The 19,003-nt window shown below is 37.8% G+C and overlaps 1 protein-coding gene across 5 annotated transcripts in view; it reads right to left on the minus strand.

The window, feature by feature from the left end:
- Positions 1-19,003, minus strand: part of sipa1l1 (signal-induced proliferation-associated 1 like 1) — a 370,728-nt gene that overhangs the window by 46,668 nt on the left and 305,057 nt on the right. For all 5 annotated transcript variants that reach the window (XM_060828818.1, XM_060828813.1, XM_060828816.1 and 2 more), the window contains 2 exons: positions 10,506-10,633; positions 579-697 (listed from right to left, as the gene is read on the minus strand). In XM_060828818.1, the coding sequence (XP_060684801.1) occupies positions 579-697; positions 10,506-10,633 (247 nt within the window). The remainder of the gene's footprint in view (positions 1-578; positions 698-10,505; positions 10,634-19,003) is intronic.

Raw genomic sequence — 19,003 nt, forward strand, 5'->3', positions numbered from 1 at the left:
CCAATTTTCTCCACTCCTCCAGGTTTACACATTTTTACTTGTTTTGCCTTTGATAGTTAATCACCATGCACTTACGTTTGGGAATGCTTTTCTACAACTATTTTTCTGTCTCTCTTCTGAAAGGAAAACCCATCTCTGTTATTGTAACTTCAGGGTCCCTTTACCACTACCCACCTCTTCTCAAAATCATTCTCTCTCCATTATGCCATGTCAAAAGCTGTAGCAGAATCTAAGCTGATGTCTTTGCTTCAGAGTTCTTTAATTTGCAATAAAGGCAGAGACAACAAACAAAATCACAAAGCACTACACTTTTTGAACAGTTTGTAATTTATGCAGTACCCAAGTTCAGTTTGAAAAGAGGTCCCAAGGAAAATGTTTAGCAGTAAGGTGTAATGCAACTCTTTCTTTAAAAGGTGCTTGCATGTGCAAACACCCAGCTGAACAAATCATCTTTAATCGGAATATTCCAAGCATTTGGATTTCTCTACGTCAAGAACATTAACTGAAAAGAATGAATCTGCCCAGATACACTGAAACATAGACAAAACAAATAGGCCGATAAATTTAAAATTCTTTACCTGCCCATGTTTGTTAGGAGAAATGTGGCCGACAACATCCTGTCTCATCAGCCTCCCATTGGGGCTCTCTCGAAGTGCAGATGTTACCTTCGACACAGATGGGATATGCCAGGTTGGTTCTGAAACACAATTTCAATACCATTTTCAAGCAGATTAGATTTCTATTATTTACAAACAAGCCAGATATTAATTACAGAGGGTTTTAACTGACTTCATTTGGTCTGAAAATGGAATCCAGAAGAATTATAACATCTACTTTGAAATTTAAATGGTTCATTTTTAATTTATTTTGGAAGCTGATGATGTTTGGTGTTCCTCAAAACAACTAAAACTGCACTTTCCAATGCTTTAATCAATGGAATCATTTTAAAATGCAGTTAGTAGCAGTTTTCTGCATAATAAATCCATGACAGAAAATAGGTTTAAACTCTCTTCAGATAAGTACAAACAAATTTTGAATCTGACTATGCTTTTTAAAAAAAAACACACACAAAAATAGAAATTGAAATGAATATACATTCTAATCCTGCAAGAAGTAATGGGTTTGAGTTTCACTATAACCATAATTTGCAAGGTGAAGTGCAAGTAGACAACGAACAGGATTATTTGTCGGTCAGGAGATAAAATAACAGGCAACAGACACTATTCTGACAGTCCGTTTAAACTCGTACGTTTTCTGTCAGATAAATCTTAGCAGCATGTAGCCTGAGCCAGTCAAGTGACACAAAATATAAACGCTATGACTACATTGCTTACCATCACTATGAGATGTGGTTCCTTATCTGCTACTGAATAAAAAGTGCTGAATTGGCTGTTAGAGAGGAACCTAAAGCTTACTGTTTCTACGTTGATCACAACCATTATCTATCCAAACTTTACTAGCACTCCTGTATGACATGAAACTTTTGACCTAATTTCTACTTCTAGGATTTACAATACCCAAAAAGCTGCTGAGTATACATTTTCCACAGGTCCATTAAGTACAGCATCTGAAACTGTAATTACAATTTGGAGATGCCGGTGTTGGACTGGAGTGTACAAAAGCTAAAAATCTCACAACACCAGGTTATAGTCCAACAGGTTTAATTGGAAGCACACTAGCTTTCGGAGCGATGCTCCTTCATCAGGTGATAGTGGAGGGTTCAATCCTAACACAGAGTTTATAGCAAAAATTTACAGTGTGATGTAACTGAAATTATACATTGAAACAGACAATCAATTTTTCAATGTATAATTTCAGTTACATCACACTGTAAATTTTTGCTATAAATTCTGTGTTAGGATTGAGCCCTCCACTATCAGCTGATGAAGGAGCATCGTTCCAAAAGCTAGTGTGCTTCCAATTAAACCTACTGGATTATAACCTGGTGTTGTGTGATTTTTAATTTTGTAATTACAATTATTTGAAGGACCACAACTATCATTAATTTGCAACAAGAATTTAACCTGAACCATGAAACTTAGAAAGTTAATATTTCTAGTATTCCAGGTTCCATTGTTAGGCAGAATGAAGTCTGTCGAAACCATCTGTAATTAATCAACAGGTGGCATTGTTCAAATGATCAGATTATCAATGCAGCTCAGCATAAATCTGTGTGTATATTCTGGGAACTGAACATATCCTGGCCTAATTTCAAAAAGCACTTGTTGACAGCTTGCAATAAAAGTGAGTGCATGAAGTATTTGAAGTCACATAACACACACACACACACACACACACACACACACACAATATTTCACAGTCACAGACTTGTAGAGCATCCAATTCCACCAATAGACAGGATTCAAATCACCAAAATGCCCAAGTTGTAAACATGGTACGAAATATTACTGAAATGGCTAAATTTACATGAAAATAAAGTGCATGGGCTGCAAAATGTCTGGCTGCAGGTTTCAGCTCATATATTAAAGATGATTGCAGGAGAAAGTGAGGACTGCAGATGCTGGAGATCAGAGCTGAAAATGTGTTGCTGGAAAAGCGCAGCAGGTCCTGCTCCTTGGATGCTGCCTGACCTGCTGTGCTTTTCCAGCAACACATTTTCAGCTAAAGATGATTGCAGCAAAGCTTTTGGTGGTGGTGATGAAAGAAGCAAATAAGATATTGGGATTTATTATTAGGCCAAAATTTATTTGATGTAGTGAGGCAGTCAGTATCAATAACTTATAGTTCACAAGTAAATACAAAAGGAAAGATTTCTCTAATCAGGTCCAATGATAAGCCTGATTAGTCTGAATACTATACCCCAAAAGGTTATTCCTAAAGCACTAAAGTATATTAATTAGTTCTCGTGCTAGGGAGACATGGGTGTCATGGGTGAAACAGGAGGACAAATTAGTTTTCCAAGTGTGGAAGTTTCTACATGAAACAAAGCAATCCAAGAAAAGATAACTTTCCAGAACACAAGTGCCTGCCTGACCACTGTAACAAATGCTTCATTCCACTTAACACATCAAGCTTCAGAATGAGAAATGTGAAATACCCACAAGACAACAGTGGTGAATTATTTTTGCTGAAATACTACATGTTTTGCTAACATGAAGCATTTTTGTCAAGATGTCCACATAAACCACACTTCACTCTGCAGGAGTTTGGTACCTGTCTGTGCCTTTTGGAATAACATTGCTGGGAGGTTAGTCAAATGTGAATGTTGTAGTATATAATTATCTCAAAACAAAATTAAAAAGAAATATCAACTCAGTGCATAAATCGCTAGGTCCTTTCAAACTATCTCATGAGAACTCTGTGCAATAATAACAAAAAGTTAGCAAATCAATGAATGCCTTATTCATTGTGGTACTAAAGATGATACAAACTGAAACTGGACCAAAGGAAAGTGCTCTTGTTTCAGAAATGAAATCAAAATGCTGCAGAAACTCAACAGGATGGGCAGCATTTGTGAAGAGAGAAATAGATTTAACATTTTGAGTCAATATATCTCATCTTCTGAAATGACTTCATATCACAAATGATCAAAATTTATTAAATTAGAATTGCCAAAAATCAAGAGACAAAGGAAACAAAGCTGCAAACACTGGATGTTGACTACTTTTTAGGACAGATATGAAATCACTCATTCTTTCAAGAATGATGCTTCAGTGCAGTTTGGGCTCAAACCATGGAGCTTCTCCCGTAGACATCTTGTTTACTAAGCATAATGATGCTGAATAAAGACATTTGCCAAAATCTTCCATTTTGCACTCATCGTGGCAAATACAAGAAAATTTAAAAAGATCACTACACCCTATATTACAGAGATCGATGTTAATCAACTCTTTATTAGCTGAGATGGTGCCATGGTTTGGATGTTTGTAATTGGAGGCATACAAAACATACTCAACCAGTCTGTAGTTGAAAAAATGAAAACAAAATGTCTCCACTGCTAATGCAAATTCACATTGGCTGAACAATCCTAAATATGCTAACTGTTACACAAACAAATGTAAGATAATCAGTCGAGTTCAATGTAGGAGCCTTTACGCTTGCTACAAGTCACATACATTCATTAGCAAGGTCCCTTTGTTTTTAAAAACAAATGGAACATGTTCAAGCCTTGCACCATTTTTGAATTACCTGGAAGCTTAGATAGGCCCCTGGGAATGCCTTTGCCATTCAGTCAACTTACCAACCAATCAGCATTCTTTCCTTTCTAGTTTCATTGTTTGTAAGTTTGAAATTTGGCATTTTTGTCTTTGTTTTCATGAGTGCAAAATGGTAAGCTTCAGCCACATGCTTTACTTTTCAACAATTATCATAAAGACAGATATTTAGGAACTACATTACAAGACCTAATCTACAATTACAGACTGGACTTTGAAGAACAATTGTCCAATTGACATAATTAAAAAGCATTGTTTCACAGCAATGCAACAGGACAGATGGTAAAAACTGAAATGGTTTTTCTTTTACACATACACTTTGCTGGATTTTAGTATCAGCTGTACAAGTTAGCAAGTGACATGATGACTTTGCTCAATTGAGCCTAGTTTAAAAGAATAAACTTGCGTCATTAGTTCCTGGGTGTTGCAGGAGCTACTTTGATGGCCGTGGATACGCAGCAGGAGGATGGGCGTTTTTACATTCATTATTGTCATCACAATTACCATGAATCTTCAGAGCTAAACTATATCCTGTCGAAAACACTGCAATTTGATACACATGATAATGACAGGTTTTCACAGAAATAGCAGATGGTGGGTCAGGGGAAAGAAAAAGTAACAAGATAAAGAACAAGGACATGAGAACACTACATGCAACTAGAAACTCATTTAAAATAAAAATCAGGTCAAGGCCTTTTGGCAAAATTAGAATTTCAAAAATTTGGAATAAGTTAGATCACATGAGGATTCAGAGTGAGCTTGCCAAGTGGATGCAAAATTGGCTTTATAGCAGGGGACAGAGGGTAATGGTGGAGAGTTGTTTTTCAGATTGATCCACAGGGATCTGTATTAGGTCCACTTTGGTTTGCCATTTATATAAATGACTTGGATAAGAATGAAGAGGATTGGCTAATAAGTTTGCAGATGACATCAGAATTGATACAATGGACAGTGAAGGTTATCTAGGATTGCACATAGATCTTTATTAATTGGATCAAAAGGCTGAGGAGTGACAGATGGAGTTTAATATGGATAAATGTGAGCTATTACATTTTGGTAATACAAACAAGAACAGGACTTATACAGTTAATGGTAGGGTCCTGGGTATTGTTGTAGAACAAAGAAACCTAGAAGTTCAAGTACATAATTCCTTAAAATGCGCATCACAGGTAGAAGGGCAGTTAGAGGTGTTTAGCACGCTTGCTGTCACTGCTCAGATCTTTGGGACACCATATTGAGGTTGTACAGCTCATTAGTGAGGCCCCTATTGGAGTAATGTGTGCAGTTCTGGTCACCCTAAAAGGGATATTAATAAACTGGGGAGGTTTCAAAAGAGATTTATCAGGATGTTGCCAGGATAGAGAGTTTGAGATACAAATATAGATACAAAGGCTGGGTCTTCTATAACTGGAGTGTAGAAGGTTGAGGAGTGACCTTATTAAGGTTTATTAAGTCCTGAAGGGCATAGAGAAGGCCTTTTCCCTAGGTTGGGAGAGTTCAAAACTAGGGGACATATATTTTAAGGTGAAAAGAGAAAGATTTAAAGAGGTCATGAGGGGCAATTGATTTTTGTTTTACACAGTGTGGTTCATGTGTGGAATGAACTGTCAAAGAATGTAATGAATGCAGGTACAGTTAATGTTTAAAAGACATTTGGATAAGTTCATGAATAAGAAAGGTTTGGAGGGATAGTGGCTAAGCGTGGGCAGGTGTGACTGGTTTAGTTTGGAGACACTGTCAGCATGGACTGGTTGGACTGAAGGGTCGGTTTCCAGGCTGTATGACTCTGTTCAGAATTCTGGTGTGTTTTAGCACTCAGTGTCTTATTAAATTTGTACTTCAAATAAAAGTCCAACCTTCCAAGCTTAGAAATGTCACAAAAATCACTCCACCAACTGCACAACTTTCATCACTCAAACTTAAATATGAAACTTCATAGCAAGTAGTCTGTTCACAGAGTATCACGTTATTACTGAATACTGTGAAATTGATCAATTAAAACTCATCTTGCCACCTGTTTAAACATTCTTAAAATAAGTTTAATTTCTCAAACATAATACAGATTGACAATTAGTGAACTGCATTAGGTCCTTCCTACTTCAATAACCACACCTAAGACATCTACATTGTCCCCTACTCTTTTCTTTTAAACTACGAGACAACCTAATAATTGTTCCCAATAAGGCATTCCAAAACGGCATGGGTCTTGAAAGGGTCCAGCAGTGAGACTGCCAGGTCAGGGGAGTGAAGGCAGGTTAACATATGGCTAAAAAGGGAAGACAGCAGCTTTAACATTTCAGCAAAAGAATATTTAGTAAATTTGAAGTCAATGACATAATGAATTCCTTGCAAATTAATATGGAGTCTCTAAGTTAAGGCTGCAAAGTTTCAGGAACTACTAAGATTAATCCGGGGAAAATGTAGTAGATCCGAATGTAATGAGCGCTGTTTCTTAGATGAGCAAGACTAGTTTATTTCATAAGGGTTTTCATCTATGCATAATACATTTCCAAGCATTTCACAAACAATGAATTACGTGGAAAGCAGTGACTTCCTTAGAAAGATAAACATGCAATGATTTCACTGTTAACTCATTTGTCCACAGAAAGATTTTAAGATGAATTGCTTATTATGTACAGAAGTGTGTTAGATATTCAAAAGAAAATATTTGTTGTTAACTTATGCCTGTTGTCTTGAGGAAATTCAAATACCGCAGTTTCTAGGAGTTAATATTTTTCTTGTGTGGTATGCATTTAAGTGTAGTGGAGTGATGATGATTATTGAGGATATTGATGAATTTATCAAATTCTGATTTTGTACAAATTTAAATGCCCCTTACATTACCACAGATGTAAAGGGTAATCTTACTACACAATTGTACCACTTAATAATGGAGCTTCTGAAAATGAAAAACGAAGCCTTGAAAACCAAAAGGTAGCACTAAAATCAAAAAGTAGCTCGAGAAATTCTCAAGAAAGGATCTTGAAACAAAATTGACACGAGGACACTCTAATGTCCTAAAACATTCAAGATGCTTCACAGAACATGTTAAACAAAGTTTTATACTTACCACATAGAGAGATTAGAACAAATGACTAAAAGATTGATCGATGAGGTAGATTTTAAAGACTAACTTAAATTGGATTAGGGAGGAATTCCCAGAGCTTAAAGCTGAGGCAGCTTAAGACACAGCCACCACAATTAAAGTTAGAGAGTACAAGAGACCAAGATTGAAAGACCATGTTGGTCTCAAAGGCTGGTGGAGCTGGAGAAAGTTACATAGATAGGTAGTGACAAGGCCATTGTGGTTGAACCAAGGGCAACTTTTTAAAAACTTTAAGTATCGGCAAACCAGGAACCAATGAAGGTCAGTGAGCTCTGGGATCATGGGTGATGATACATCAGTATAAATTAAGATATAAAAAGCAGAGTTTTGGATGAGCTTAGGTTTGCAAAAGAATGAAGATGGGAAAAAACCCAGGAAAGCATCAGAATGATCAAGTCGAAAGAGAACAAAAACAGGAATAGGGTCTTTAACAGGAAAGGAAAAGTGGACTCAGATGACATGAGGGAAGTGGAAGTCGGGTATTTTTGTTGAGGAGAGGATTTGTGGTTGTGAAGTTCGTCTCAGCATCAGACATGACATCAACATTGTGAGCAGTCTGTTTAGTAAGCTTACAGATAAATTCGGTTGTATTCTCATCAGAGATGTCAAAGTTCCTGAATTTATCTGCCCACTTTCAAAGCAGCAATACCTCATCAATTTCCTGAAGTTCTTCTGATTGAAAAAGGCTCCCTGAGTTCTAAACAGAAAACAAACAAGCATCTTTTATTCCCCATTAGGGACTGGATTGCAAATTTTTGAAACATTGTTTCATTTGTCACTGGGAAGGCTAACATTTGTTGTCCACCCTTATTATTATTGAACTAGGTAGCTTGCTATTCCATCTTAGAGGGCAATTAAGAGTCATCCACATTGCTGTGGGTCCAGAATAATGTCAGCCAGACTGGACAAGAATGACAGAATTACTTCCTTTAAAAGTAGAACAGTGAACAAGATGAGATTTTACAACAACCAATGATTATGTCACCATTACTGACATAATCTTTATGTTCCAGATTTATTAACAATTCAATTTTATCAGAACCATGTTGGAATTTGAACTCAATCTCCAGAACATCAGCCTGGAAATGTGGGTTATTAATCAAGTAACATTATCAACAGGGCACCATCTCATTTGTACAAGCACACCAAAGAAATTCAGTCTTTGCTTAGAGCAGTAAAAATAAAATACTACAGATGCTGAATATCAGAAATAAAACAGTAAGTGCATGAAAAACTTAGCAGACCTGGCAGTATCTGTGGAGACATAAATAAAATTACTTTATTTTCAGTCCAATATTGTTTTTTCTTTCATGGAACAGCCAAAGCTTCCCAATGCCTAGTTACATCTAATAAATAAGTTTAAATATCATTGTTAATTGAGATATTCAAAATTCAATCAAATTACTGTGCCATGAATAAATGGACAGCTGACATGATGAGAAGTAGGAGTATTGACTGGCAAATAAACGCGAACAATTGAATGAAAAAAAGTGACACTGGCAATTATTAATAGATTTTCATGGCAGCTATACAAGTGATTACAAATAAAAATGTCTAGCTTGAAGGGAAAACACTGGAAATGTTACAATGTGGGTTATATGAGTGAGGTGAATCGTGTGGTTGTAGCTGGGAGACACACAGAAACATTGAGTAAAAGTGGAGAGAAAGAACTAGTTCAGGAAAAAGTCAATATTTGATAGAAGTTGAGGAATAAAGCAGCAACAGAGCAGATATAATGAACATAAGGTGTATAGACTATTCAGAAGCAGAATAGATTACTGGGACTTCTTTGAATCGAAACACAATACCATTATTTAAACTAAGTACCATGACCTACTGCAGTTTTGGACAGGAGTTTACACTCATTGACTCAGTTCCCTTTGGAGCTTTATATCACCAAACTTCTTAATACAGCCATTCACAAAAAAATTTAAAATAAGAAAAACATGATATTCACTTCCAAAATGAATTTAAACATTCAATTCAGTTGGTAACCACAATCCAAAATTATTACTTCGTGGAAATAAGCTCAGTAATTTCATCATAATGCTTGGTTTTAAAATCAAAGAATTCCATTCTCTATATTTGCAAATAAAGACTGTGGTTTTAGGTCTTTACCACAGAAGTGGAAAGAAACATATCAAGTTATGCTTTATCGAATCAACTGATATAAATTTTCTGGCAAAATTACCAAAGGCATTTGAAACCGCCTTAAAACATTCACTTGTCTTTAGCCTATGGTGCCGACAACCTGTTGAACATTTCCAACCAATTAATTTTTTTGAAACAAATTTTAGGATTTGTCATCTTCTCCTGTTTACTCTTTGATTAAGTACATTATGTTCATAGCTTCTTGATTGCAGTGATCAGCTAATTGACTTACTGTGATTTCCAGTTCCAGCTTGGTTCATTCCCTTTCTGTGCATTTGCCAAAAAAGTAATTTATAATCAAAATATTAGCTTTTTAAAAACTTGGTACTGTATATTTTTAGTATTTTCTGTCTTTAAACTGTTAGATAAATGTTCATATTGTCTAAGTGATGTGGAAAGCATGGAATGAGGCATGCAAAAAAAAGTTCTTATCCTCAGTTTTAGTATGAATCTTTTGGAAATTCCTTGTGCTTTAACTTGGGATTCATTTCATCGAATTTCATAGAATCCCTGCAGTGTGGAAACAGACAATTAGGCCCAACAAGTCCACATCAACCCTCCGTAGAGTCTGCAGGCATTTATCATGTTAGGTGATATGTTGGCTGCGATTTTAAGGAATGATGTTGTGAACTGTAAGAAAATTTCAATGGACTAAGTAGGTGGGTCAATGAGTGGCAAATGCTGTTGATTTTAACCAAGTGTGAAGTCATAAATTTGAGAAGAGCAAACAAACTAAGGATGTGAAGGTCATTTGTCTTCCATTACTGCAAATTTGCATAACTTTATGAAAAAAGAAATTCCAGGAACATCTCTGTATTACATTTGTCACTGCAGTTGAACCAAAACAATTCTAAAGCCAGCTATACTAAAACATATCAGGATGATTTGAGAGTCTGGAATAGAACTAGGAGATCTGTATTTAAATTTGAAGAATGTATGTCAGGATAATCTCAAAGTAATTAGTTACATAAAGCATATAGCAAATAATTTGGAATGACATGACACTTCTTAATTGATAAGTGATTTATACTTATCTAAAGTCTGATTCAGCATAAATTCAACACCATACAAACCGGCTGTGGTTTTCTCCATGCTGCTATCTTCACTTCTTTGCCAGATAGGTGTGGATTTACCACTTCCGCCACCGTCATTAAAGCTCAGACGATCAACTGACCCAGGGGACCGCCGATTAATACCAAATCTGGCAATTGAAATTAAGAAACATAATTATTACTTCCAGGGAAAAAGACAAATCTCACAGCCAGGTAATTAATGTAATGAGTAAACAACTTCCAAAGTAATGGAGCAGACTATTTTGTGGGCTTGTCAAAAAAAATTCAAATTTCAATAGTTATTTTTGACAAGCATACAAATGGCCCAAGTTTCTTATTTAGCAGATTAAGTTTCTTAAGCAATAGAAACAACAAACAAGTTCTTTATTCTTACTGAACAAACCAAAGCTGGTAGGAGCATTGCAGCCTGTCTAGTAATCACATCCCAAATCACCATGTCTGTTTCACATTTAGAACAATATCAGGATAGGGTAACCATGTTGCTTGTAATTTCAATGATTTTGGAATGTTTCATTTAAACAATGCTTTTTACAAAACTTTGTAAACAACAGAACTTTTCAGTAGTAACAACATTTGTTATGCAAGCTCATGTGACTATGACTGAGGTCTGCATTGACAACACCTCATTGCAAACATCTCAATGTAAACCATGAGTCTGTAGTTACATTAAGTGGGAAGAAACATTAATCAGATGTTCAGTTGGTCTCAGTGCTGTTAGGGTGGTGGAGAAACATAACCAGCATACTACACCAAATCTAGTGACATGCTGGAAGTAGGTTTAACTTTACTTATCATGCACCCTTTGCAGACATGTATTCTGTGACACTCATTGTATCAATTAATCACTGCCAAGTCTCATGCATGCATTACAATGTGTGAACAAAGAATAAAATGGAACTGAATTTCCCTTGTGCCAGGATTAAGTACATCTCTGGATAACAAAAATGATTCAGTTTAAATGAAAGTTGTCTAAATGACTCAAGAAGGATCAGTGCATTAGTAAATTCTCTAGCATTTGGTCCATATTTCAAGTATTGTTGATATCTTTTATGAAATGAGTTTGTTAATTTCCACTAAAACCCAACATATTCATCAAATTTAATAAAGCAAGCTAGTATCATCAACATAAACATATACATTTGATAATCATAAAACCTCTACAGTGTGAAAATAGATCATTAGGCACAACACATCCACACCAACCCTCTGAACAGCAACCCACCCAGAACCATTCCCCTATCCTATTACTTTACATTTACCCCTAACTAATGCACCTAACCTACACATGCCTGATTCATATGCTTCTAAGTCGGTTTTATTTCCTAACCTTCAATGGACAAAACACAACGTTTTGTAAAAAGCATTGTGTGAATGAAATATTCCAAAATCATTGAAATTACAAGCAACATGGTTACCCTATCCTGACATTGTTCTAAATGTGAAACAGACATGGTGATTTGGGATGTGATTACTAGACAGACTGCAATGCTCCTACCAGCTTTGGTTTGTTCAGTAAGAATAAAGAACCGGTTTGCTGCACCAGAATAGCTTTCTGTTAGTAAAACATGGAACATGGAAGCTTTTTTTGGCTTATTTTCTTCTAAATTGCTTGTACCTTTTTAGATTTGAATGATTTTAGATTGACGATCTTTCAACTATAGACTTTTCTGGAATTTGGTCTTGCCTAAACACAGCATTTTAAAAACAGTTGATCACCATAACAAAATGATCTCTCGATATAGAATCCAGGAATTAAACAACGCCTATTTTACTGAAAAGTTTAAAATGACAGCCTATCAAAGAATCCCATATGTATGCACTAGCATTCTCTGGAGGCTTAAAATTAGTTTACGATATTTCTTTACACCATGAGATTGAAGAGGAATCCAGATCTATGAAGATTAGAGACCACATGGACAGGAAAGGATTCGAAGGATACGGGCTATGTGCAGGAAATGGGGTTAGTGTGGATGGACGTTTTGATCAGCATGGACCATTTTAGGCCAAAGGGCCTGTCTCTGTGCTGGAGGATTCTATGACTCCATGATACGTTTTCTTTTTTGAACTATACATTGGAAAGAAAGTGCTTTTTTTGCGACTATATATTGGAATGAAAGTTTGACTGATACAGCTGAAAAAAAAACAGGAGAGTTTTGCAGCTTGAAAACCAAGTGTTTGCATATTGCTGAGCTGTGCAACACTGCTCAGTTTGGAGCAGTGAAAGAGAGTATTCGAGTCTGAGCAGCACACAAAAACTTGTGTGTTAAGGCAATTCTGCCACACCAGCCTTCAAAGTTGGTTGAGATATAGAATGTTAAGTAGTCACAGGTAGCAGAGCAAAGGAAAGAAATTTCCAGAACATACAAACTGACAGCGTCCATCTCTCTCTCTCTCTCATTTGCCTGGAGGCAGCAGTACGCGAAGCATGACCCAGAGCAACCAGAGGGGAAACGGGTCCTGGAGAAGTGTGTAGAAACAGACTCTGGAGCAATTCGAGGGAAAATGAGACCTGGAGGTCTGTGAGAAGTTCAGAGTCCCGGAGCAGCGCAACTTACCTTGGTGCAGCTGAGTGCCAGTGTGGAGTGGACTGGAGGCTTGGAGTGGAGCGGGACAGTTGTTGAACTGGTGCCTAGTGCAAGTGGACTGGTGTAATGTCAACCTGAAATTCTTTACCAGACTGTAAAGTCAATCCTTTAACTATGTTATAACTATCTTACTTAACTTATTCTTTTAGACACTAAATAATGCTACTATTTTTCCTTTTAATCCACTTTTGTATCAGATTATTTGTATCTAGGTACTTGTACCCAAGATGGCGCCATTAGAGGCAGCTATTGTAAAAACTTTTCGCTGTACTCTTGTACTTCTGTAGTGGAGTACACATGACAATAAAGGATATCCTATTCTATTCCAACTTCCCAATATAAGAAAAAAAACATTAAAAAAAAAACGAGGAGGAGAAAGTGAGGTCATCAGATGCTGGAGATCAGAGCTAAAAATGTGTTGCTGGAAAAGCACAGCAGGTCAGGCAGAATCCAAGGAACAGGAGATTTGACGTTTCAGGCATAAGCCCTTCTTCCTGAAGAAGGGTTTATGCCCGAAACGTCGATTCTCCCGTTCCTTGGATGCTGCCTGACCTGCTGCGCTTTTCCAGCAACACATTAAAAAAAAAACAAGAAAATTTAAAAGAAAGAATTCCAGGAAAAGGCCAAAATCCACTCATTCATCCATCACAAACAATCACCACCTTAAAATTTAATTAAAAATTAAAAGTACTGAGAGAAAATAAATTTCCACATTGTGCTCTGCACGTTTGATCTTCAAGTTGCTTACCCTGTCTACCTTATTTTACTACCCATAGTATATGTGTTAAATAGCTTGTCTTTTCTCTTTCTTAATTGTGATTCTGTGTATTTGGGTTTTAAGGGGATAGAGTTTATATTGCACCAGATTAGAAATAACTTTAACAAGAACAATTAAAATGAAAGTAGTGTATTCCAATAAATAGGTTTTGTTTCTGCTACTGACAAAGCCTGGGATGAGTTTGCTTTTGTCCTGAGCAGTCAGGCAGGCAAACTGATCGTTTTGGTGGTTATATTGGGATTTTATGGCAGTTTTTGGAACAGTGCAGCATCATTATCAGCGCAATCCTTCCAGGTAAGTCGTGACAAGAAGGTTGTCAAGATACGCATCATTTTTGACATTATTTGACTGACAAGCACATTACTTTTGCTGCTGTTTTTTAAATAAATGTTTGATTTGAACATGGTTATCAAAATGAAGAGACTGTTAAGACCCCTCTTTTTTGCCCTGAATTATGAACAGTTGCTGTGAGGCATGCATCAGTCTTTGTAGAGGGTGTCTCAGACAGAGAAGCTTAAAACTACTTCAGATTTTTGGTAGAGTGAAGAGGACAAAAGTGATGAGAAATGATATTTAGAAATATTTCTTGCTTTTTAATCAAAGGCTATTTTTCATTCCAGATGTTGCATAAAGGTTCAAATTCACCTCACATTTAAAATAGAAATGAAGCAAATTATTGTGTAATGGCATAATTATGCAGAAAATTCTTCATATTTTGAAAAGGAAATCATGCTGTGTACATTAGAACATTTAGGTGAAAACATCTGAACTGATCCCTTTTCATTAATTGAATAGGCTACTAGGTTTGAAAATGGCATATTTCCATTCATAAAAGAATTGCTTGGAAGGTCAATGTAGTTATTTATGCAAAGAATCTAAATACAACATGTTATTCATTCGACCAGATTTTTCCCACAGCTTTGTGGCAATGAAGCTCATTGATAAATTCTGCAATGATTACTAATGTTTAGACACCATTTGTCATATATCTCAATGAATAAATTTGTCTGGTAATAGAAATAGGAAAGAGGCATTTCTGTCTTAGAAACAAATATCAGTTATCAGAGCAGCAATGTTACTTTGACCAATGTGCATGTGTCCAAAAAGATGCTGAGAAAAGGGTGTGTTCAATCAACAGTTTGTTTTAAGTAAGTATGCTAGGGAGAACTAAGGATTATAATTTAAAGTTATGCAAGGTCAGAACTGGGTTAGATATCAGATATTGGTTTTCAGCATAAAACAGTGGGCCCATTGAACAGTCTGCTGATTGGTGTGGCAGATGCTGACTTGCTAAATCCCTTCAAGCAAGATTTGTACTTATTTCTGGCTGCAATGGTGGCCATCTGATACAAAAAGAGGGGTGTCGGATGACATGAAACAGTTCCCAAGTGATCTTTACTTGATTCAAACATTCATATAGGCTCAGAAACGTGTTTCCACACTTTCTCACAACTAATCCCACCTCTGTCACCAGACTAGATTATAGTGTTTTGGCTTCTCCCAGGAGGTTGCATAACTTTCAGAGTAGGTGGGAATGTGTGTACATTTCGATGCACTAGTCATTGTAATTCTTTGGGACAGGCTTGATAGACTGGAGGATTGTTTTTTTGTCCATGATTTGGTCACATGAATCTTATGGAGGGCAGAGATTGAACCTGACCAATGCTATGAGTTCCTCATTCTATCTCTGTGCAAATTAAACTCTGGCTAATCAAGTCTAAAGGTTTCTATTCCATACATAGACTCAAATGAAGGGACTCTGGACATCTGGGCCAAATGGCTTCAATTAGATATGGCAAGAGCCCAAGGCAAAAAACATAATACAAAAAATCAAGGGTAGAGACTTGGCCATAAACAATCACAGATTTACAGTTTTTGTAGAAAAGTAAAAATTAATTCTGAAACATCTGGTGCTCTGTGGAAACCATTCCTCAACTGAAATTTGGTATTCACACAATCTCTAATTTCAGCTTGGACTATTAATCATAGAGTAAAAAGTGAGGTCTGCAGATGCTGGAGATCAGAGCTGAAAATGTGTTGCTGGTTAAAGCACAGCAGGTCAGGCAGCATCCAAGGAACAGGAAATTCGACATTTCGGGCAAAAGCCCTTCATCAGGAATGAGGAAGATGTGTTCAGCAGGCTAAGATAAAAGGTAGGGAGGAGGGACTTGGGGGAGGGGTGATGGAGATGTGATAGGTGGAAGGAGGTCAAGGTGAGGGTGATAGGCTGGAGTGGGGTGGGGGCGAAGAGGTCAGGAAGAAAATTGCAGGTTAGGAGGGCGGTGCTGAGTTCGAAGAAATCGACTGAGACAAGGTGGGGGGAGGGGAAATGAGGAAACTGGAGAAATCTGAGTTCATCCCTTGTGGTTGGAGGGTTCCCAGGCGGAAGATGAGGCGCTCTTCCTCCAACCGTTGTGTTGTTATGTTCTGGCAATGGAGTCGTCCAAGGACCTGCATGTCCTTGGTGGAGTGGGAGGGAGAGTTAAAGTGTTGAGCCACGGGGTGGTTGGGTTGGTTGGTCCGGGTGTCCCAGAGGTGTCCCTCCTCCCTACCTTTTATCTTGGCCTGCTGGACACATTTTCCTCATTCCTGATGAAGGGCTTTTGCCCGAAACATCGAATTTCCTGTTCCTTGGATGCTGCCTGGCCTGCTGTGCTTTAACCAGCAACATATTTTCAGCTATTAATCATAGAGCTGAAGAGATAATCAAACAGACCACAATGGAAAATAAAAGATACCTTCCAATTGATCCACATTAAACTGAAGTTTGGCCTATCTTCCCATTGTGAATCAGAACCCACGGTGGTAAGGATGACTAGAGACTATTTATATTGTGTAACAGGCAGGGCAAAATAAAGTCAATGGGCAAAATCTTCTCTGTCCATGAAAGACGTAGACAATGGTGAGTTAGCTGGAAAAATGTACAAAACAAATCAGAAAAAAAATGTAATGCTTAACATCAAGGGGAAAAAATGTCTGAATTTCCACCCAGATATTTAATAGAGAGGTGAGAATAACGCGAGTAGCCTAGTCACATGTATTAACATCTCATCACCACCTAATTTTGCCTCATAGCAAGTTGCTATTTTCCAAAGAGTGGGGAGAAACTAAACAGTGACAAACTAGGCAGACAGGAACACACAAGCAGCTGCGTACTACAGCTCACTGAATGCTTCTCCAGTAATCCATCTTGGTCAGTATTCTCCAACATCCATAGAAGTGTGCATCAGACACCCACCAGCCTCATTACACTATCATAGGATATCTTGTTCACTTATAATATAATTCAAAACTGCACTTTAAAGTCACTGACACCTTTCATTGCAATGTATTCAAATCACCCAGCTGACAGGGACAGGCACCCATCAAGCTGGATGAAACTCAGGTTCTTAGCTTGCTCTCTTCATGCTCACTCACTTTATACCTTGCATTTTTGGACAATTAATTCCATATTATTCAGAACATATACTTAGAATCCCTAAAGTTTACAAACAGGCTCTTTGGCCCAACAATCCACACCAACATTCCAAAGAGTAACCCAGCCAGATCCATTCCCTTATTTCTCTACATTCCCCCGACTAATGCACCTAGCACTACGGGCAATTTCGCATGGCCAGTCCACCTAACGTGCACATCTTTGGATTATGGGAGGAAACTGGACCACCTGGAGGAAAACCATGCAGACACGGGGTGAACAGTCGCCAGAGGCTGGAATCGAACCCGGTCCCTGGTGCTGTGAGGCTGCAGTGCTAACCACTGAGCCATCGTGTCACCCCACAATAGCCTCACAGTACTTTGGCTTGTCTCGTCTTTAAGTTCAGACACAGCAGATCAGTCAAGAGGGAGAACGTTTTGTGTACAGCACCATGCTACGTCAATACCACCTCTGCAATATGTGCCAGCAGCTTATGTGACAAATATTCTGAATGTACTTCAACTAAATAGCCATGATTCAAGTCTAAGGGAAGCAGTTCTCAATCAAACAAAAGAGGATTCTCAGTCAAGAATTTGTCCAATCTCAGTCCAGAACATGAACACAGTCAGTTGGTCACTTGGGGTGTTCAGCATTCAAGGAGTGTGGCGATGTGTAGATATCAATAAGTCTGTGGAGTTGCACAAATACCTGTCGGGAGATTGGTCAATCATTATTTGGGACTGTCCTTCCAAGTCAGTTGGGGGAAGGGCCTGTTCACTGAAAGTAAGGAGTTACTGCCATGGGACACAATATGGGGAATCTACTATGGGAATTAGAGGAGCAGGCAGGGATCAGTGCACATATGGATGGGAGACGATAGAGCATGAGAAGTAGAGATTACTGTTTTGGTTTGGAGGGAGTGGAAATCACTGACAGACACCACTTCCCTGGCTTTGGTGGAAAGGGCAGAATCACAATGGCTGATATATCTAACTTGTAGGCCTCAGGTTCAGGAAGAAAAGGTGGGAATGTGTGGAGGATCAAACCAGCTGGGGTCATAAATTCATAGAGTCACAGAGATGTACAACATGGAAACAGACCCTTTGGTCCAACCCTTCCATACCAACCAGATATCCCAACCCAATCTAGTCCCACCTGCCAACACCCAGCCCATATCCCTCCAAATCCTTCCTATTCGTATACCTATCCAAATGCCTCTTAAATGTTGCAATTGTACCAGCCTCCACCACTTCCTCTGGCAGCCTATTCCATACACGTACCATCCTGAGTGTGAAAACGGTGCCCTTTGGGTCTCATATCTTTCCCCTCTCACCCTAAACCTATGCCCTCTAGTTCTGGACACCCTGACCCCTGGTATAAAAGGAACACGAAGATTTGGAGTCACTCCGATTGACAAGCTCAGCCTATAACTCCCACTGTGAACTGTTCCTTCCATTCTCTTCGAAATCACAAGTGCGCAATTGAAATGAAAAATAACTGGGACGACAAAACCTAAGTATTTTGTCTGTCCTAGTAATTGGAGTGCGCTTATGAATGATGTGAAGCCCTTCAAAAAGCAATTACATTGGTCATTCATTTTCACTGTACAAACTTATGTCATCTACACTATCTCAATGCAAACAGTGTCCAACTGTGAGGAATCCAAATTCTGGTCATAAACAAATCTTGACCATATCGTTGGCCATTACTAATTGATCAT

This window comes from Hemiscyllium ocellatum, chromosome 8 (assembly GCF_020745735.1).
Source record: "Hemiscyllium ocellatum isolate sHemOce1 chromosome 8, sHemOce1.pat.X.cur, whole genome shotgun sequence".
NCBI classification, from domain to species: Eukaryota; Metazoa; Chordata; class Chondrichthyes; order Orectolobiformes; family Hemiscylliidae; genus Hemiscyllium; species Hemiscyllium ocellatum.